We start from the raw sequence: 22091 nt of genomic DNA on the forward strand, positions 1-22091 counted from the left end.
GAATGGATGGGTTAGAGTTTGTGAAATGTGTGCAAGATAGTTCTTTACAACAATATGTAGAGGTGCCGACCAGAGAAGGAGCAGTGTTAGATCTACTGTTGGCAAATGGGATGGGTCAAGTGACGGAGGTTAATGTTGGCGAGCACTTTGGGTCCAGTGATCATAATGCCATCAGCTTCAATGTCATTATGGAAAGAGAGAAATCAGGGCCAAGGATTGAGGTTTTTGATTGGGGAAAAGCTAGATTTGAGGAGATGCGAAAGGACTTGCAGGGTGTGCATTGGGACAATTTGTTTTATGGGCAGGATGTAGTAGAGAGATGGAAGTCTTTTAAAGATCAGATTTTGAGAGTGCAAAAGCTTTATGTTCCTGTTAGGTTAAAAGGAGGGGCAAAAGGTTTGAGAGAGCCGTGGTTTTCAAGGAATATTGGAAACTTGGTTCGAAGAAAAAGGGAGGCGTACATTAGATATAAGAAGCATGGAGTTAAGGAGATGTTTGAAAGATACATTGAATGTAAGAGGAATCTTAAGAGAGGAATTAGGAAAGCTAAAAGAAGGTACGAGAAAACTATGGCAAGCAGGGTGAAAACTAATCCAAAAGAGTTCTACAAATATGTTAATGGTAAGAGGAAAGCTAGAGACAAAATTGGTCCCTTAGAAAATCAGAGTGGAAAACTGTGTGTGGAACCTAGAGAAATGGGGGAGATATTGAACAGTTTCTTTTCTTCGGTATTCACTAAGGAGAAGGATATTGGGAGATGTGGGATAAAAAAAGCAAATTGGGTAAATATGGGGAATATAGAGATTACAAAAGGTGTAGTTTTAAGGCTTTTGAAGAATATAAAGGTGGATAAGTCTCCGGGACCAGACGGGATCTTCCCCAGGACATTGAGAGAAGTGAACGAGGAAATAGCAGAGGCTCTGGCGGTAATTTTTCAAATGTCATTAGATATGGGGATAGTGCCGGAGGATTGGCGCATTGCGCATGTGGTTCCGTTATTTAAAAAGGGTTCAAGGAGGAAGCCTGGCAACTATCGGCCTGTAAGTTTGACGTCTGTGGTAGGTAAATTAATGGAGAAAATTCTTAGAGATAGTACTTATAAACATCTGGATAGACAGGGTCTGATCAGGAGCACTCAACATGGATTTGTGGGAGGAAGGTCATGTTTGACCAATCTGATTGAATTTTTTGAAGAGGTGACTAGGAATGTGGATGAGGGTAGCGCAGTGGATGTTGTCTATATGGACTTCAGTAAGGCCTTCGATAAGGTACCACATGGAAGGTTAGTTAGGAAGGTGCAGTCTTTAGGTATAAATTTTAAGATAGTCAAATGGATTGAACATTGGCTGAAAGGGAGAGGCCAGAGAGTGGTAGTGGATAATTGTCTGTCAGGTTGGAGGCCGGTGACCAGTGGTGTGCCTCAAGGATCTGTATTGGGCCCATTGTTGTTCATTATATTCATTAATGATCTAGATGATGGCGTGGTTAATTGGATTAGTAAATATGCAGACGATACTAAGATAGGTGGAATAGTGGATAATGAAGAAGGTTTTCAAGGAATGCAGAGGGATTTGGGCTGCTTAGAAAAGTGGGCTGAAAAATGGCAGATGGAATTTAATGCTGATAAGTGTGAGGTGCTTCATTTTGGTAAGAAGAATCAGAATAGGACATACGTGGTAAATGGGAGAGCATTGAGGAATACAGAAGAGCAGAAAGATTTAGGAGTAACGGTACATCGTTCCCTGAAGGTAGAAACTCACGTGAATAGGGTGGTGAAGAAGGCTTTTAGTATGCTGGCCTTTATCAATCATTGCATGGAATATAGGAGTTGGGAGGTGATGTTGAGATTGTATAAGACGTTGGTGCGGCCTAATTTGGAGTTCTGTGTGCAGTTCTGGTCGCCTAATTATAGGAAGGATATAAACAGAGTGGAGAGAGTGCAGAGAAGGTTTACCAGAATGCTGCCTGGGTTTAAGCATCTGGAGTATGGGGAGAGGTTGGACAGATTGGGTCTTTATTCTTTGGAGCGTAGAAGGTTGAGAGGGGATTTGATAGAAGTATTTAAGATTATGAAAGGGATAGACAGAATGGATGTGGATAGACTATTTCCGTTAAGAGGAGGAAAGTTTAAAAGAAGAGGACATGAGTTAAGAATTAAGGGGCAGAGGTTTAGAGGTAACATGAGGGGGAACTTCTTTACTCAGAGAGTGGTAGCTGTGTGGAATGATCTTCCGGGAGAAATAGTGGCGGCGGAGTCAATTGTATTATTTAAGAAAAGGTTGGACAGGTCTATGGATGAGAAGAAGATGGAGGGTTATGGGCATTGTGCAGGGAGGTGGGACTAGAAAGGGGTGTTTGGTTCGGTGCGGACTAGAAGGGCCTAATGGCCTGTTTCCGTGCTGTAATTGTTATGTTATGTTAAAAAAAAATTCACTCGCAAGCGTCAACTGATTTTGCAGTGACCGCAACTCCCCCCCACCCAGCCCCCCACAGAAAAGATTTCACTTTTCATATGTAACAAAGGTCACTCTTTTAGTTCCCTCCTTATTCCCTCTATTCCATTACCTTCCCTTATTAATTCTTGTCTATACTATCTATATTTTCCTCTAAATACAGATACATTCACGTATGCACATTATACATATACACTCTTATACCTCTTTACCCACATACATATCAATCGTGATCATTTTTACTCTCATTACACGTCTTCATCCCTCAGTCTATTTTGTAATTGTCCTGCAAATTTTCGTGCTTCTTCTGGATCCGAGAATAGTCTGTTTTGTTTTCAATATTTTCAAAATATTTTCAATACCGCTGGATGCTTTAGTATAAATTTATACCCTTTCTTCCATAAAATCGCCTTTGCTGTATTGAACTCCTTTCTCTTCTTTAGGAGTTTAAAACTTATATCTGGATAAATGAAGATTTTTTGCCCTTTGTACTCCAGTGGCTTGTTGCCCTCTCTTACTTTTTCCATTGTCTTCTCCAGTACCTTTTCTCTTGTAGTATATCTTAGGAATTTTACTACAATAGATCTTGGTTTTTGTTGCGGTTGTGGTTTAAAGGCCAATGCTCTATGTGCCCTTTCTATTTCCATTTCTTGCTGTAGTTCTGGACATCCAATCTTTTATAAACTCCCTCATATTCTTGCCTTCTTCATCTTCCTTAAGGCCCACTATCTTTATGTTATTTCTTCTGTTATAGTTTTCCATTATATCTATTTTCTGAGTTAACAGTTCTTGTGTCTCTATAACTTTTTTATTAGATTCCTCCAATTTCTTTTATAAGTCCTCTACCTCCATTTCTGCTGCTACTGCCCGCTCTTCCATCTTGTCCATTTTCTTTCCCATTTCTGTTAAGGTCATATCTATTTTATTCATTTTCTCTTCTGTATTGTTTATTCTTCTTCTTAAATCATTAAATTCTTGCGCTTGCCATTCTTTAAATGACTCCATGTATCCTTTAATAAGAGAAAGTAAATCCTTTATCTTGCCTTTCCCTTCTTCTTCTATTTCACTGTGCTCTTCCTCTTCCTCCTCTGGGTTGGCCATCTGTTGTTTCTTTGTTGCCCTTTCCTTCTCTTCTTTCTTGTTTTCGTTGTCTTCTATGTTCTCTTCTTGCTGCAGGTGTTCTGCAGCTGTCGTTGCCGGCTAGGGAGATCGACTCCACAGCTGGTCACCCCTCCCGTCGGTGTGTTTTTTTTCATGCGCGATTGCGCACTTTTACTCGGCTCAGCGAGCCATTTTTGTAGTCCAATTTCTACCAACCTGAGGGAGCGGGTTTCTCTCTCCACCGCAGGCCTCTTCGAACAGGTAAGGCCTTCTCCTTCTTCCTCCGTTGTCTTCTCTTCCTCTCTTCTTACCATTGATTTCGATTTTTCTTTTTTTGTCACCATCTTCTTTCCACCTTTATACTCACTTTTCTTTAACTTTTATTTCTGTGCCTTTGTGTTTTCCTTTGTTTTTTCCAACTTTTCTGGAGAGGGCTGGAGTTCACCGTCCGGCCACTACTCCATCACGTGACTCCTCCGGACATGGTTTAAGATTGAAGGGGGAAAATCATAAGGGGAACATGAGGGGAAATTTCTTTACGCAGAGGGTGGTGGGGATGTGGAATGAGCTTCCGGCAGACGTGGTCGAGGCGGGATCATTGGTTACATTTAAGGAAAGACTGATATTATAAATTTGAAGTGGACTAAGCAAATTAAATATTTAGGAATTAATGTTAATACAGAATATCAAGATTTATATTCAATTAATTATTTTCGTTTAATAAAAAAGATTAAATTAGATTTGATTAGATGGAAGGATTTACCTTTAGGTTTATTGGAGAGGATTAACACTATAAAAATGAATATTTTTCCTCGGATACAGTATTTGTTCCAATCAATTCCTTTTTTTTTTAAAGTTTTTTTAAGGATTTATATAAAGCAGTTAGAGACTTCTTATGGAAGGGAAAATTTCCAAGGATAGCAATGAGAAAGTTGATGTGGGATTTTCAATTTGGAGGTTTGAGATTACCGAATTTTCAACATTATTATGAAGCAGCTCAATTTAAATTTCTTAGAGCATTAATGAATACCTAGTTGGACAAAGATGGAAATGGCAGTTATTTTAGAAAAATTTCCACATGAGTTTTTGTTTGATGGAATAAAAATTTATTACGAACTTATGATGTACCAATATTGAAACATTTATTGAATTTATGGACAAGTAAACTCTATAAATTGGGGCTCAAAAATAAATGGTCTGGACAATTGCCATTATATAACAATCAGCTTGTTCCTTTTACAGTCTTCAATATTACTTTGAAACAGTGGGAAAGGAAGGGAATAAATAATTTATCTGATTGTTTTTCTGAGGGATGTTTTTGTTCTTTTGATGAATTACAAAGGAAATTCGGTATTAGTGGAAACTCTGTATTCGTGTATTATCAATTAAGATCTTTTGTAAAACAGATATGTGGTCATATGATTTTATTGCCTGATTCTAATTTTGAGGAATATGTACTTTCAATACCAAAAAAGGGGTATATATCTGATTTGTATTGTATTTTACAAGAAAATGAAAACAAGACAGATTGGGATAAAGATAAGTTGAAATGGGAAAAAGATCTAGCTTCTACAATAGCTGAAGAAGCTTGGATGGAAATTTGTCAGAATAGTATTCGGAAATTGATTAATGCTAGATTAGTGATGATTAATTATAATTTTATACATCAATTATATTTAACACCAGAGAAATTAAAAAAGTTTGGTCTTAGTAAGGTAGATTGTTGTTTTCGTTGTGATCAGACGGCTAATACTTTTTTACATACAGTTTGGTTTTGTGATCGATTGCAACAGTTTTGGAAAGGTATTCAATCTATATTTAATAGTTTATATAATATCTATATTGTATTAGATCCTGATATATTTTTATTAGGGAATATGCAATCATTAATTGATTTAGGCTTAAATGATTATCAGATTTCTTTTATCTATTTAGCCTTAGCAGTGGCTAAGAAATGTATAGCGCTTACTTGGAAAGATAGAAATATATTAACCTTAGATAGGTGGTATTTAGAGATGAAGTCTTGTTTAATTATGGAAAAGATATCTTTTTCAATTCAAGATGAGATGTCTTTTTATAAGCTGAAGTGGACTCCATTTGTTAAGGAAATGCAATTAAGTTTGATTTAAATATGTTTTATGTGTGATATTTTAGATTTGACAACTTTTTTTAATTAATATTTTTACTTGTTATTTTCTTTTGTTTGTGAGTGTTTTTTTAATATATAATATTACTAACTTTATTAATTCTTCACTCTTTATTTTGGGGGGAAGGGTGGGGTTTTTTTTATATGGCCGTATATATGGGGGGTGGGGGTTAGATTGACTTAAGTTAGGTTACTAATGTTGTGTTGCAATAATTATTTTTATTTTTCTTTAAATGTAATTTCTTTGTTTTATTCATGTAATAAAATCTTTAAATAAAGTTTCAAAAAAAAAAATTTAAGGAAAGACTGGATCGTTACATGGATAGGAGAGGACTGGAGGGGTATGGACCAGGTGCTGGTCAGTGGGACTAGGAGGGTGGGGATTTGTTACGGCATGGACTAGTAGGGCCGAACTGGCCTGTTCTGTGCTGTAAGTGGTTATATGGTTATATGGCTTTTGATTGTTAATTGTAAAATCTTTTCTGAATTTTGGACTTTAATGAATGTTTATGCTCCTAATGTAAATGATGAGCAATTATGGTGGATTTTTAAAAATTTAAATCAGGGATACAATAAAATTATGGTAGGAGGTGATTTTAATTGTTGTTTACACCCATTATTAGATAAATCTCCAAAATTGATCATTAGAATTAAAATTGCTAAACAGTTAATGGTATTAATGAAAGATATAAATTTGGTGGATATATGGAGAAATATAGACCTATTTCTTTACTGAATGTAGATTATAAAATTGTTGCCAAGGTTCTGGTTAATAATTAGCTAAATATTTACCAGGTTTAATTCATGTAGATCAGATGGGTTTTATTAAAAATTGGTATTCAGCAGGTAATATTGTAAAGTTGATTTCTTTAATTAATATTTCTCGGGAGCGATCTGACCAACCAATGGTAATTTCTCATGATGCAGAAAAGGTCTTTGATAGAGTGGAATGGAGTTTTTTTGTTTAAAGTTTTGGAGGTTTAAATTTGGGCCTCTTTTTATTGGTTGGATTAAGACTTGATATAAAAATCCTACTGCCAGGATGGTGGCAAATGGACAGGTGTCTTCATCTTTTATGTTAACTAGATGAACTAGACAGGGCTCCCCTTTGTCACCAGCTCTATTTGCATTGGTCATTGGACCTTTGGCTGAGATGATTAGATAAGATAGTAATATTATGGATATTAAGGTGAAAGCTGATGAATACAAGATAAATTTGTTCACTGATGATGTTTTCATATATTTAACACAGCCTTGCGGAACTTGCATAAGCGATTGGAGCAGTACAGTGAAGTATCCAGATACAAAATTAATTGGGGAAAAAAGTGAAATTATGCCTTTAGCTGAAATGGATTTTTCGCTTTGTAGGCATATTGTGAAATTTAAGTGATCCAGTTGGAATAAATATTTAGGATAATACCTAAATAATAATTATAATAATTATAATCATTTATACAAACTGAGCTACTTACCTTTATTGTCTAAAATTAAATATTATTTGAATCGGTGGAAAGATTTACCTATAACATTAGTAGGATGTGTTAATTGTGTTAAAATGAATATCATTCCGGAATTCAATATCTTTTTCAATCTATCCCTTGCAAGATTCCTCAAAACTTTTTCAAAGATGTGAATGCTCTGGTGAGAGGAGGTTTTTGTGGAAGGGTAAAATGGTCAGAGTGTCACTACAGAAATTAACTTGGAAATATACATTAGGAGGGTTGCAACTTCCTCGTTTTCAGATTATTATGAATCGGCACAGTTGAAATTTATTAACAGGATGTTTGAAGAGGATATTGAATTATCTCAGATTGGTGAGAAGAGGATGGATCAGCCTGTATATAGATGGAATTCTCAGTTATTACATCATTATAATTTGCCTGTGTTAAAACATTTAATGGAGTTATGGACTGAAAAGAATGAAATTATTGGTACTCAAGGTAAAATTTTGGCTAAAACTCTGTTTCAAAATAAGCTTTCTCCTATTACACTTACTAATCAACTTTTGAAGTTGTGGGATCAGAAAGGTATTAAATTGGTAGAAGATTATTATAAAGCAGGATATTTTATTTTGTTTCAAAGAATGAAAGAGAAATATGAAACATCTCCAAAAACTCTTTCTTTCTTATTATCAAATTAAAGCCTTATTGTTGGATAATTTTGGGCGTACGTTACGGCTACCCAGGCAGTCTAAATTTGAAAGTCTACTTACTGATGGTGGTAAGAAGGGATTTATATCTGAGATGTATGCTTTATTACAGAATAAAATTCTCAAGCCGGATATTTATAAATCTAGATTCAAATGGGAAAAAGATTTGTCTGTATCTATTTCTCAAGATGATTGGATGACTTTATGTGAGGATTGTGTGACTAAAATTGTAAATGTAAAATTGGTTCATGATCATTTTCTTCATCAGTTATACTTAACTCCAGAGAAATTGAGGAAATATAAGTTTATTTCTTTTGATTTATGTTTTAGATGTTGTAAGGAAATTGGTTCTTCCTTATATTCTACTGGGTCATGTGAGACAGTGAGGCCTTTTTGGAATAGAATTAAGAAACTTTTGGAAGCTATTTTTAAATTTAAAATTTCACTTAACCCTTTGGTATTTTTATTGGGTTATATTAAGAAATTGAGCTTGGAGTTGAAATTGAATAAATTTCAAATTGCTTTTTTGCGATTGGCTCGAGTTGTGGCTAGAAAATATTTGTCAATTACTTGGAAAAATTAGACTAACTTGAGTATTCAGAGATGGCATTTGGAAATAAAATCTTGTATTCCATTGGAAAAGGTAACATAATTTAGTAATAATTAATCTTGTTTTGTTAAAAAATTGGAATATATGTGGTTGAATCATTAATTTTCTTCCCATGCGTTGTTGGTGGTGCCCCAAACCATGGCAAAGAACTGAAGGGAGTTATATTAATTGATTTCCTCTTTCCTCCTTCTTCTTTCTTTTTTAGGGTAGTTAGAGGGGGGTTGGGAGGGTGGGGTGGGTTAGGGTAGGGGGTGGGGGGTTGTAAGGGGTAAAAAATATTATGTACTTGTTTGTATCTTTATTGTATGATTTATTATGATTAATAAATAATTTTTTTAAAAAAAGATTAGTTAAACATGACCTATCATGCACAAAGCCATGCTGATTGTCCTTAATCAGCCCATGACTGTCCAAATATATATATATCCTATCTTTCTCAGAACTCCTTCCAATAATTTACCCACTACTGTCTTCAGGGTCACCAGCCTATAATTAACTAGTTTACTTTTGGAGCCTTTTTTAAACAACAGGACAACATGAGCTACCCTCCAATCCTCCGGCACCTCACCCATGGCTAAGGACATTTTGAATATATCTGCCAGGGCCCCTGCAATTTCTACACTCGTCTCCTTCAAGGTCCAAGGGAATATCATATCCAGCCTGGGGATTGTCTTTCTTTATTCAATGTAAGGCAGCAAGAATTTCTTTCCCTGATGAGTAACGCCACTCCTCTCCTTTTCATCCCTCCCTGACTATCACGTCTGAAACAGTGCAACCCCAGAACATTGAGCTGCCAATCTGACCCTGCAACCAAGTCTCACCAATAACAATAGTGTCATAATCCCATTCGCCAATTCACGCCCTAAGTCATAATCTTTTCTGACAATACTCTTTGCATTAAAATAAATATACCTGAGAAAATTTCTATCACATACAACCCTTTGATTTCTGTCTCTACTGTAAGGTAAAACATCATGAGATGGGAATGTGTAAGGAGTTACCCTGTGCAGGGCTGTAACAAGATGTGAATGCATCCTTGTACTTACAAGATAAGAGAGACATTGATGGATTGAGAGGCAGGAAGCTAGCAGGGAAAGGATAGCAACAGTTTTAGTCATTGGACAAGTAATGATATGATGATGTTCTAAGCACGTATCCAAGGGTATAAAAAATCACCATTTTGCTGATAACGGCAGAATGCATTCTCCGACTAACATTGTTAGTTGCAAGTGTTACAATCCGGTAATAAAGAACAAAGAACCCTGATTTCGACTCAGTCTGGTGTTTGTCTCACTCATTCATGAACAAAGCAGACCTAACACTACATGCAGTCCTCACATGACCTTTACCCTCCTCCTTCTCATTAACCCCTCAAACACTCTGGTTCCCCTCCTCTGCAACCCATCAGGACCAGACCAACAAATCTACCTGCAAGGATATTAACCCTCTTCCAGTTCAAATACAATCTGTCCTGTCAGTACAGATCTAACCTTCCCTGTAATAGACCCCAGTGATCCAGAAACCTGAACCCCTCCTTCCTGCACCATATCTCCAGCCACATGTTAAGCTACATCATCCTCCTATTTCTAATCTCTCCAGCACATGGCATGGGAAGAAATCCTGAGATCACAACACTGGATTTCCTCTTCAACCTAGCACCAAACTCCCTGAACTCTCCTTGCAGGACCTCCTCACCCTTCCTACCCATGTCATGGGTCCTTACATGGACCACTACATCTGGCTGATCACCCTCCCACCTAAGAATGCTGTGAACTCAATCTGAGATATCACGGACCCTGGCACCAGGGAGGCAACATAGAACCTCCTCCACAGAATCTCTCATCTGTCCTCCCATCCCTTCTTAGCCACAGCACCAGACTCCATGCCAGATCGCTGTGGCTTGTACCCTCAAAATGTATGGGGTTATTAAGTTAATTGGTGTATTTTTGTGGGGGGGAGGGTAACAAACTTGTGGGCCAGAAGGGCCTCTTACCGTCCTGTATGTCTACATTTAAAATTTAATATACTGCACTTTGTCTCTGTAACACTAGCCTGAACTCTTTGACTTACTTTAACACCTCACCCCACCCTGATCTCCCATAGCCAACCATTTCAATTCTGGGTCACAGTCCCGCGCTCACATGTCTGTCCATGGCCTGTGTACAGTCCCTCCCTGACCACCCGCAGATTGGAGGAACAACACCTGATTTTCTGTCTGGGCCCCCTCCAGCCAGATGGCATTAACATCGACTTCTCTGCTTTCTGCTAAACCTGCTCACCTTCTCTTACCCTTCCCCCTTTCCAGTTCTCCTCTCCCTTCCCCCTTACCCACCCAGCCATCATCCCTCCTCCCCCTCATTGCTGCTGTTCCCTCCCTCCCTTCTCCATCTATCATCTCCTGCCTTTACCACCCCCACCCCCCTCTATTGTTCAGATGCCTGTTGGTTTTCTCTCATACCTTGATGAAGGGCTCAAGCCCAAAACGTGGGTTCAATATCTTTATCTTTGCTACATGACAGGCACTGTTTGACCTGCTGAGTTTCTCCAGCATTTTGTGTTTTTACCTCCACAATAATTGTTTAATTCCGTCACGTCTCCAGAATGGAGGACCATCGCCTTCCCAAGATCGTGTTATATGGCGAGCTCTCCACTGGCCACCGTGACAGAGGTGCACCAAAGAAAAGGTACAAGGACTGCCTAAAGAAATCTCTTGGTGCCTGCCACATTGACTACCGCCAGTGGGCTGATATCGCCTCAAACCGTGCATCTTGGCGCCTCACAGTTTGGCGGGCAGCAACCTCCTTTGAAGAAGACCGCAGAGCCCACCTCACTGACAAAAGGCAAAGGAGGAAAAACCCAACACCCAACCTCAACCAACCAATTTTCCCCTGCAGCCGCTGCAACCGTGTCTGCCTGTCCCGCATCGGACTTGTCAGCCACAAACGAGCCTGCAGCTGACGTGGACTTTTACCCCCTCCATAAATCTTCGTCCGCGAAGCCAAGCCAAAGAAGAAAAGAAGAATTGTTTAATTATTGTGCGACCTGCTGTACTTAAGTTGATTTGCCTGGCGGGCAGGGAAAATAAAGATTTTCTCTGCATCCCAGTACGTGGCGATAAACAATTCAATTGAAACCCAATGAAAGTGACTGCAGGAAACAGAGGCCAGAACCCAATTATTACCGCCCATTTTAGCAGGGATAACTGGAAATGTGTGTTTGCTCTCAGAATGAGAATTGGTCATGAAATTTGGTGTTTTGTGGCATCACCACAGTTAGACACTCGTGCACCATCTTACTTCAACATCACTGTGAGAAAATAACAATAATGTACAAGAGTAAAACAGTGTCTTTGGTTCATAACATTACTGATTATTCGAGAATCTGATACACAATCAGCAAACAAATTCCGTCAACAACTGATTGCGGTAATCGCCTCATGAGGAAATAATGCACTTTGAGCCTTATTTTGCAGCAAGAACCCCAGCACTGGTGAGAGAGGGAAAGAGGGGACGTGACAGAAGAGGGATCTAGAGAGGGTAGATTGTGGGACACGTCTGCCTATCAGGGAGAGATAAAACTAGAGCACAGAGATTCTAAGTGAAGGCAAAGAGAGTTGGAGCCGAACTCCTTCACCCGGAGGGTGGTAAGTACTGAAGGTGAGGGGAGGTGGGTCCCTGACAGAAGTGTCCAGACCAGCCTATGAGTCAGCAAAGTTTAAAGGATGATGGGCCAAGTGTCGGGCAGTGGGAATTAATACAGTTGGTCAGCAGGGATGGATCAGGCTGAGTGGCCTGTTTCCATGCGATACAATTCCATGGGTTCCAGTGAGGTTGCAGTAATGTGCTTGCTCTGTGTTCGAAGGGTTGAGGTAACTTGCCTGCAATCCCTTCACCAGAAACCAGTGTTTGGAAGCAGTGCGTAATGAGGCTTTTTCTCTGGTGTGCAGGTACCATGGGCAAACTTATACAGCTCTTGTTCCTTCTCCTGGATGCAGGGCTGCTGATCGCTTGTCCCCAGAAATGTTCCTGTTACTTGAAAATTGTTGACTGTCGCAGCGTCTCTCTGCAGAACCTACCAACTGACATTGACAAGGGAACAGAAACATTATTCCTGGATGGAAATGCTTTGGTCAGAATCCCTCCAAGTGCCTTTGAAAATTTAAAAAACCTGAGCTATCTTGGTTTATCGCAAAATCGCCTTGACCTGCACAACTACACATTTGATCTGCTGGTCTCCCTCCAAGCTCTGGACCTGTCTTCCAACCACTTGTCAGAGCTGCAGAAGGATATGTTGGCAAACCTTCCAAACCTCACCTGGTTAGTCCTGTCAAACAACAACTTTAAAACTCTACCCATGATGAGGTTTCACGAGAACCTGAGCTATTTAGATTTGTCCAACAACAAGCTCATGGAGCTCCAGGGAACATTCAACCAACTGCCTCGGCTGGACACACTCCTCCTCAGCAACAACTGTCTGGAAACGTTCCCAGCAACACTGGTTGACCGGTTACTTCTCCTCGATGTTCTAGACTTGTCTCACAACCAGCTGAGTTCCCTGCCTCTCCAACTCTTCAAGAACCATCGTAAGCTGACTGACTTGCGGCTGGACCACAACAGACTAAGGAACCTCACAGCTTCTTTGTTTGACCATCAGAGTAACTTACGGTACCTGACACTCTCTGGAAACCTCATCACTGATTTCCATCCTAACATTTTTGTAAACTTGACTAAACTCTCAATGCTCGACATATCTAACAATTCTCTGAAGTGTCTGCCCAATAATCTCTTCTCCACTCTCAAGGAACTGCAAACTGTGAAACTGTCTGACAACTTCATCCACGATTTGGCGAGTGAAACATTTCGACATAATCCGAACATGATGTTCTTGCACCTGGACAACAACCAGCTCAGCATTCTTCCTGTGTTTGAGGGACTTTCACAGCTGGAAGAACTGACGTGTTCCTTCAACAGACTCGAAGGTTTGCCTCGAGGATTTGCTGGCAATCTCCTCATGCTGAAATGCCTGCAGATCACTAATAACATCATTAGACGGTGGGACCCGGAGGTGGTGTTCCAAAACATCACATCGGTCCTCCTGAGCCACAATCCAATATGTTCAACTGTGGTGAAGGGGGCACCGGTGCGATCAACACACATTGACTGCACAAAGCAGCGGTGTTCCTGAAAGAATTTTCCTTTCGTTTAGAGAAGGTGATGGGAAGGTACAAACAACTGGAACTAACTGGGTGGGTTTTTAATGCTGGAAGATTTCAGCATCCATAGGAGGTAAAGAAATGTAACCAATGTTTCGGGTCTGAGCCCTTCTTTTCCCTCCTTTTATTGCCACGTGGTGATACATTAAAAAGGTCATTTACATGACAACTTCTGCCTGCCATAAGTATATCATAACATCACATGAGCATTGCCCAGCATCCCTAAAAATAGAAGGGAGTCCGTTCAGAGCCAGAATTTCCGTGGATTCACCTCCAGGGCCCCTTCAGCCTCTGAAGCCACAGACCCCCGTTCGATCCATTGGCCACCTGAGCTTCAGATCCAAACCTCCGAGATTACCATCACCCAAGGCCTTTTGGAAGACTTTCTTGCCCTCAGCACCCTCACGAATCCTTGAGTTCCTCCAGCATTTTAATGTGTTCACTACAATCACAGCTTCTGCACAGTTTTGCTTTTCACCTTCTGGACGAGTTTTTAAATGGGTCAGATTAAAGAGCAGCCATTACATTCCGTGTCGAAGTTCTGTTTGTTCCCCATGTATCTATCCCCGTCGTTGTGTTAGAATTAAACAGGTAATAGGTCAGTCTGCATTGCAAGAGACCATCCAAAGTCAGCAAGACCCCAATTCCTGTAGAACAACACACATGGTAAAGAATCCCCACAAACGGTAATGTTTTATCAACCAGATGATCCAGTCCGTGATGGTGTTGGGGATAAAGCTGGCCATGTTAATTTGCCTGTTCCTTGAAGTGGAGCAGTTGGGCAACACAGCAAACCCTTGCCCAGTGGTCCTTTACAGGAGCAGGTTTAAGGACCACATTTCAGGAGGCAGAGCGAAGATGATAGAAAGGTCAGAGTTGGAGGAGCGAAATCTCGAAGGGTCGTGGGTGCCTGGAGCTCACAAGGTCCAATGTGCCCTGCAAACCTCACATTCCCGAAGCCTTTTCTTTCAACACTGGACAAATACTGAACAACGTGAAAGAGTCTAATATGTGTGTCTAGGGTCACGTACAGGAGGGGTGGAAGGTGACATAGGCAATTGGGGAGTCAGCAGATTGGTTGGAAGGGTGCCAGAGGATCAGCGGGGGCTGCAAACAGCTCAGGTGGTGGGATAAAGGGCTGTATGCCTTGGGACGAGACTCCGCTGCATCTACCTTGTGACTGTGTCCTGGAACTTTATAGAATGAATTAAACTCCCAGTGCTGCATTGTTCCCTCTCACTCTGCCATGTTTATGATTCTGGGGCATCCCCCCCCCCCCCCCCCTCAAGCAGAAAAATTGGTGAGTAGGAGAGCTTCAGGGGCCAGCCACCTCAGCACGTGGGCCCAATCCCAGGCTCTGCATTTGTGTGTCCAGTGGGCAGAGCTGGTGACAAAACAGTGGAGGAACCTAGCGTCCATGGAGGGAAATGGTCAGTCCACGTTTCAGTTAAAACATTTTATTGAGACTAAAGTAGGAAAGGATGAGATTCAAAATTCCTTTATTGTCATGTAACAGTACAGAACATGTAATATTACATCAAATTGCCTTCTGCCTGTTGTAAAGAGTCACCACGAGTGTCGCTCAGTGCCCCAACAGAAAGAGAGCCAAAAGGGAGTCCCATCAGAGACACTGAGTGTCCGTGGATTCGCCTCAGCGCAGCCGCGCAGACTCCTGATCCATCCATTGGCCACCCCGAAATCCAGATCCACACCTCCAACATGATCAGTGCCCAAGGCCCTTCGGGAGCCCTTCTTGCCCTCTGCAACCTCTCAAATCCGGCTCCGATACCTGGTTCCCACGAGCCAGTCTCCAGCAGCCCGTGCGGGTCACCCAACTGCAAATCGCCCTCAGCCGGCATGGGCCCCTCAGTCACTGTGACCCTTGCTGGTCTGCTGCTGTGGTCACTTTCCTGTGGCATCATCTGCTTTGCTTCTCCTTTCCTACCAGGAGGGGTGCTCTCTGTAATACAGGTGACCTGCAACTGTCTGCTGCTTGCCCGGAGTCTGCAACCCCACATGGCCACCGCGGTTGCAGGATTTTACTTATTAATACCATAGGCTCCTTTAACAGGCTGTTTAAATCCTGAATGAAGCTGCCAGTGTTCGGACTGGGCAGTTGAACCCCTCGGAGCAGCGCTATGTCTCCGTGCTGCAAGTGTACAAGGTGGGTGGGTGGGGAGTGGTAGGGAATGAAAAATGATCTGGAAGAAGCTGAGGAGCTACGAGGTGATCAGGTATTGAATGAAAGGTGGGAGAGGTGGAGATGTGGAGAGGGAGAGACCGCTGGAGGGAGGAGAATGCTAGAATTATGAACGAATAGAATAAAAGACATAGTGGAAACTAGAACCAGAGGGATGCTGGAGAAACTCAGCAGGTCACGCAACATCCATGGGAAGTGAAGGGTAACCAATGTTTCGGGCCTGGGCCCTATGTCAGAAACATCGTTTCCCTTTTACTCTCCACAGACACTGCGTAACCTGCTGAGTTTCTCCAGCAGATTTGTGTGTTGTACACGACCCCAGCAGATGTAAACTTTTTTATTTACCTCCAACCAGATGGAGGTGTAACCTAAAATAAGGAGGTGATGTTTGTCCCATTAAGTTGAAGGCAGACAGAAGGAACATGATGTGTTGTTCCACTGTGGAGAGTCCACGCTCAATGCTGTTCCCATCAGCTCCAGGGCAGATCCCACGCCACGTGTGATGGTTAAGCCCATCTCCTGAACAAACAGTCTCAGGTACCCAGCTGTTGTGGATCATTTAATGGAAAGAACCCGTGCATCCCAATTTAAATATCACATTGCACAACCCCAGGGAGTCCCATAGCGCCCAACCAATGAGAACCCGTCCAGAAACTCCCATTCTCCATGGAAACGGTGCCAGCGCTGATGGAGGCGATAGCTTAGTGCAGGCCCCTTAGCAACACTTCCCCCACAGCGCTGAGATCCCTCGACTCTCCCCCCAGAGCACTGGTCCCTCAACACCCCCCCACAGCACTGATCCCTCAACACTCCCCCCCCTCAGCGCTGATGCCTCAACACTCCCCCCCCCCCCCCACAGCGCTGAGCTCCCTCAACACTGTGTTGAGTGTGGAACTGGATCCTGGGAGATCTCTGGAAGGCCCAACCCAGTGACCATCCACTGAAGTCTCTGTTCCTCAGGCACCACCCTCAGGAATCACCGCGGGGCCCATGGATCCACCTCCTCAGACCTGGCCTCCTGCTTGAAGTCGGGAGCGCCGTGAGTTGGCCTCCAGCTCCTCCATTCCCTCTCCAATCCGTTGTATCAGCATGTCATCGCCCTTCGCCTGTGCCTGCTTCAGGGCCTCCTCGTACACCTTCCTGGCCTCAGCGTAGTTCCCTGTTGGAAGAACAGGAGCCATGGGTGAAGAAACAGGGTCACACAACACAGAACAGGACCTTCGGCCCGACATCCATGCTGGCCCAGTTGACATTCTGGGCCAGTTCCATTTTCCTGCATTTGGTCCATATCCTTCCAAACCCTTCCTCTCTATATGTCTGTCCAAATGTCTTTTGAACATTGTGATCATACCCACTTCTACAGCTTCCTCTGGCAGCTCGTTCGAGATACAGACCCCAGTCTGAGTGAGATCCCCCTGAAATCTCTCTCCTCTCTCCTTTAAACCCACACCCCCTAGTTAGAGAATCCTGTTCTGCAGAAACAGACTGAGGACATTCACGCTATCTGTGCCCTATGGGCTTTTATAAACCTCCACAAGATCACGCCCCCTACCCCCAGCCTCCTTCGCTCCAGGGAATACAGACCCTGCCTATCGCTCTACCTCAAGTGTTGCAGTCCCAGCGACATATTGGCTCATCTCTTCTGTGCCCTTTCCTCCTTTGTGGAGGCTGCCTGTTGGTTGGGGAATATTGAAAATGACAACGAATATAATGTCGTACACATTGTACAACGTACGCATGCACCAAGATTCTTACTTGCTGCAGCCGAACAGTTTAAATTTAATTAAAACTTTTTTAATTTAGACAGACAGCAAGGTAACAGGCCACTTCGGCCCATGAGCCCATGCTGCACAATTTACACCCAATTAACCTACAACCCCTGGTACGTTTCAAATGGTGGGAGGAAACTGGAGCCCCCGGGGAAAACCGATGCAGATGCAGGGAGAGCAAACAAACTCCTTACAGACAGCGCAGGATTCGAACCCTTGTCCTGATCGCTGGCGCCGTAAAGGCGATGCACTAACTGCTACCCCAACCGTGTTAAAATGAAAGTCTGCAATAGTATCAATGAAATGAATTTAAAGAGACCATAAGACACAAGAGTACAAACAGGCCATTCAGCCCATTAATGCCACCCTGCCAGTTAATCATGAGCTGATCCATGTTCTCACTCAGCCCCACTGCCCGGCTGGTGGTCCTTCCTGAGGCAGCGACTCACAGAGATGTGTTTTATGGAGCCCGAGGTGGACCTGGCTAGGTTTGCTACCTTAATAGTAACCTCAGGACACAAAAGAAATCCCTTGTATCTTCAAGAAATAGTCTAATTGGATATCTGTGGCCTCTCTCCGGACAGTGCAGTTTTGTGCTGGGAATATGTTAGAGAAGACTCCAGTGGCTGTCATTCAGAACAGGGGTGTGTACCAAGAAATCTATATATAATTACAGCACAGAAACTGGCCAGTTTGGCCCTTCTAGTCCATGCTGAACACCTTTTCCCACCTAGTCCCATTGACCTGCACCCGGTCCATAAAGCCTCCACATCTAGGCATGAGACAGAGGCACTGATGCCGATGAACGGCTGTGACCGTGATGCAGAGTGCAACAGGCTCACAGGGTGAGATGGCTGTCACCTGCCACTCATTCTTAATCCCATGCCCCTTGTGAACGCAGACAGTCTAAGATCTGACCAGCTTGGAGAGGTGTGACTGGTTTTACCCCTGGGAAAGATCCAACAACTGACTCCCTCCCCCACCGTCTGCCTGGCCCTGCTCCCAGGAGTACAAGTGGCTTCAGGGCTCAGCCAGCCACCACACCCCCACCCCTGGTGCTGAGGTTACCTCTATGGGTGAGGATCCCGGCCAGATTACTGAGGATCAAGTACTCATCAGCATGGCCAGTCTCTCGTGCTAGGCTGGACGCCCTCTTCACGTACTCGTAGGCTTGGTCATGGCAGCCCTTCAAGTCCAGCACGGTGGCTAGGTCATTCATCAGCACCACGGTCTGTCAGATGGGGCAAGACATGGGGAGAGGGTCAGGACAAGGATCACCGGCCAAGTGGTGTACACACAGATACTTACATGGCACAGGAACAGCTGAACTGCCCTTCACGACAGAGCTGACAACCTCAGCTTCCTGCACCAGACCAGGAGCTGCCGGAGGAACGGGGTGATTCAGGCAGCCTCCGTGTTCTCAAGACTAGGACGGGAAGGGGGAATACAGCAAGCACAAAAGGATGTTGAGGGGGAACCACCAAGGACCAGGACGCTGGAGATAGGAAGGTGGGAGCGATGGAAAGAGAGGAACCGGTTTGTGCTGAAATTGGGAAATTCAACAATCGTGCCATTGGGTTCTAGGCCGCCCAGGCAGAACACATGAAGATATGGAGGACAGGCAGGTCAAGGGCATGGAAATGGTGGGGAATGGAATTCCAGCTAGGCCCTGCAGATGGAAAGTGTAGGGGCTTGGTGAAATAGCCCCCAATCTGCCAAGATCTGAAGTTGTTTTAGTCCGAGTTCGAGAGCTTCCCTGAGACATCTCATCCCCTGCTTTTTCCCAAAGTCCTTGAACCTTCAGGAAGGGTGGACGGCCAGCACCTTTTCTCCAGGGCAACAATGGCAAATACCAGAGCATATTTGTATAAGATGAGGGGAGGAAAGTTTAGAGGCGACGTCAGGATGTGGTGCTGCAAATATAACCTATTTAATGGTCTAAATCTTTCCTATCTCACACCCATAGCACTATTTTTCTTGCATTTATGTGTCTAAGAGTCTTTTAAATATCCCTATTCCACAACTCCTGGTAATGCATTCCAGGCACCCACAACCTTCTGAGTAAAATCCTACACCTGATGTCTCCCCTCCCCTCCCCTCACCCCCAGAATTTGCTATTGTCACCTTGGGAAACAGGTGCTGGCTGTCCACTCTATGCCTCTCATAATCTTGTAAACCTCTATTAAGCCCCCTCTCATCCTCCTTCACTCCAAAAAGAAAAGTCCCAGCTCTGTTAACCTTGACTCATAAGTCAAGATCTCCAGTCCAACCCACATTCTGGTAAATCTCCTCTACACCCTCTCCATAGCTTCCACATCTTTCTTGTAATGAGGTGACCAGAATTGAACACAAATTCCAAGTGTGGTTTAACAGAGATTTATAGAGCTCCAACATCACCTCACAACTCCTGAACTCAATTCCCGACTAATGAAGCCCAGCATCCCATAAGCCTTCTTCACTGGCCTATCAACTTGCATGGCAACCTTGAGAGATTCATGGATTTCGACCCCAAGGTCCCTCTGTTCTTCCACACTGTTAACAATCCTGCTGTTAACCAAGCTTGGCCCTCCAAAATCCATCACTTCACTCCATTGAACTCCATCTGCTACTTCTCTGCCCAACTCTGCATCCTGTCTTTATCCCGTGGTAACCTTCGACAACCTTCAACACTATCCACAACACCTTGAACTTTCATGTCATTCAAAAACTTACTGACTCATCCCTCCACTTCTTTCCCCAGGTCATTTGTCCCAGAACAGATCCCTGAGGAACTCCACTAGTCACTGACCTCCAGACAGATTATGTACCTTCTCCTGATACCCTCTGCTTTCTGCAGGTCAGCCAATTCAGAATCCAAGGTTCCATGGATTTCATGACTTTTTGAACAAATCTCTTAAGGGGGAATGCGTACTAAAATCCATATAGACTCCATCTACTGCCTTAACCTCATCAATTGTTACTTTCTCAAAAAAAGACTCAATTAGGCTCTTGAAGTATGATCTTCCCCTCACAAAGCCATGCTGACTATCCCCAAGACTATGCTTCTCTAAATGCTTGTAAACCCTGTGAAGGAATCCTCTCCAATAGTCTGCACACCACTAATTTAACTCCCAGGATCCTCCCATTACCTTTTGTTAAACAAGGGGAACCACATTTGCCATTCTCCAATCTCCAGCACCTCCCCTGTGGCCATGGATGATGCAAACATCATTGGTAAAGCCCCAGAAATCTCTTTCCTCCCTTCCCACAGGAACCTGGGGTTGATTGCCTCCAGTCCGAGGGACTTATCAAACAAATGTTCTTAAGATCCAGCATTTCCTTTCTTAACCTCAACATGGTCCAACACATAAGCTTGTTCTAGCCTGACCTCACCTTGACCAAGGTCCTTTTCTCTGGTAAACACTGAAGCAAAATATTCATTTAGGACCTTCCCAACCTTCTCCGCCTCCAGGCACATGTTGCCTCCTTTATCCTTTAGCGCCCCCACCTTCACTCTCGTCATCCTTCTGCTCTTCACGTACGCATAGAACATCTTGGGGTTCTCCTGAATCCTACATGGCCCCTTCAAGCCACGTTCTTACCTAAGTTCCTTCCTGGTTAGCGTATCATTTTCATGAACCGTTCCTGTTTCCTAAATCTAATGCGTACTTCCTTTTCTCTTAATTAGCTGCCTCACTTCTTTTGTCAACCACGGTTCCCTTTTCCAACCTTCTTTTCCCTGTCTCAGTGAGACAAACCTTTCCTGAACCCCATGTAAGTGGTCCCTAAACATCCTCCACATTACTTCTGTGCTTTTCCCCCGAGAACACCTGTTCCCAATTGTACCCTGTTGTAACCTGTGACAACTTTCTACACTATCCACAACACTTCCAACCTTTGTGTGATATGCAAACTTACTTGCCTATACTTCTTCCAGATCACTGATAAAGAGCAGGGGCCTCTACAGGAGGCCTGGTGCTTGCTGGTGGGGAGAAGAACGAGGATGTGTCCAAGAGCTGTTGTTTGGCCTCTGCAAGGAGAGGGCAAGTCCAGAGGATGACACTGGTGCCACCCTGTCTATGGTGTTGAAGATAAAGGAGGGATTGGTGTAAAGTGAGTGGGATGCTGTGTGTCTGGACAGGACGAGGGTGGAGGGGGTGAGAGGAGAGTGCAAGGGCTGGCTGGAGAGAGCACTGAGGGATCCGTGGAGCAGCAGCGGGGAGCCCCCTCACCTGTGGATGTGTTTCCCCGTGCACCTCCTCGGCGATGGCCAGTGCCTTCTGGTACATGCTGCCAGCCAGCTCCAGCTGCGCTCGGCTCACAAGATAGCGGGCACAACAGTCCAGGCTCATCCCCAACAGCAGCCGAGTATTCTCCTTCTCCTCCACTGCACACACAGAGCAAACACAGTGGTGATCCTCCACAAGGCCCAGCACCTCTTCACCACATCACTGGACAGGGTAGATGCAGTG

At 43.4% G+C, this 22091-nt stretch overlaps 2 protein-coding genes across 3 annotated transcripts in view; one reads left to right on the top strand and one right to left on the bottom strand.

The window, feature by feature from the left end:
* Positions 1 to 11915: 11915 nt before the first annotated feature.
* On the top strand, positions 11916 to 13840 carry LOC138755873 (leucine-rich repeat-containing protein 15-like). 2 transcript variants are annotated; one of them, XM_069922617.1, is made up of 2 exons: positions 11916 to 12102; positions 12406 to 13840. In XM_069922617.1, the coding sequence occupies exon 2, from the start codon at positions 12411 to 12413 to the stop codon at positions 13641 to 13643; it is 1233 nt and encodes a 410-aa protein (XP_069778718.1). In that variant the 5' UTR covers positions 11916 to 12102; positions 12406 to 12410; the 3' UTR covers positions 13644 to 13840. The 2 variants fall into 2 exon arrangements, with proteins under 2 accessions (XP_069778718.1, XP_069778719.1); XM_069922618.1 differs by having other exon boundaries at positions 11924 to 11948.
* Positions 13841 to 16726: 2886 nt separating this feature from the next.
* ttc19 (tetratricopeptide repeat domain 19) overlaps positions 16727 to 22091 on the bottom strand; it is a 31673-nt gene continuing 26308 nt past the window's right edge. Inside the window, exons 8-10 of the mRNA XM_069922615.1 lie at positions 21852 to 22006; positions 18709 to 18871; positions 16727 to 17030 (exon numbers count right to left, since the gene is read on the bottom strand). Of these exons, the coding sequence (XP_069778716.1) occupies positions 16876 to 17030; positions 18709 to 18871; positions 21852 to 22006 (473 nt within the window). The 3' untranslated portion in view covers positions 16727 to 16875. The remainder of the gene's footprint in view (positions 17031 to 18708; positions 18872 to 21851; positions 22007 to 22091) is intronic.

Source organism: Narcine bancroftii, chromosome 2 (assembly GCF_036971445.1).
Source record: "Narcine bancroftii isolate sNarBan1 chromosome 2, sNarBan1.hap1, whole genome shotgun sequence".
Lineage (NCBI taxonomy): Eukaryota > Metazoa > Chordata > Chondrichthyes > Torpediniformes > Narcinidae > Narcine > Narcine bancroftii.

Coding starts and splice junctions, on each gene's coding strand:
- LOC138755873 (XM_069922617.1), top strand. CDS start 12,411: ATGGGCAAACTTATACAGCTCTTGTTCCTTCTCCTGGATGCAGGGCTG.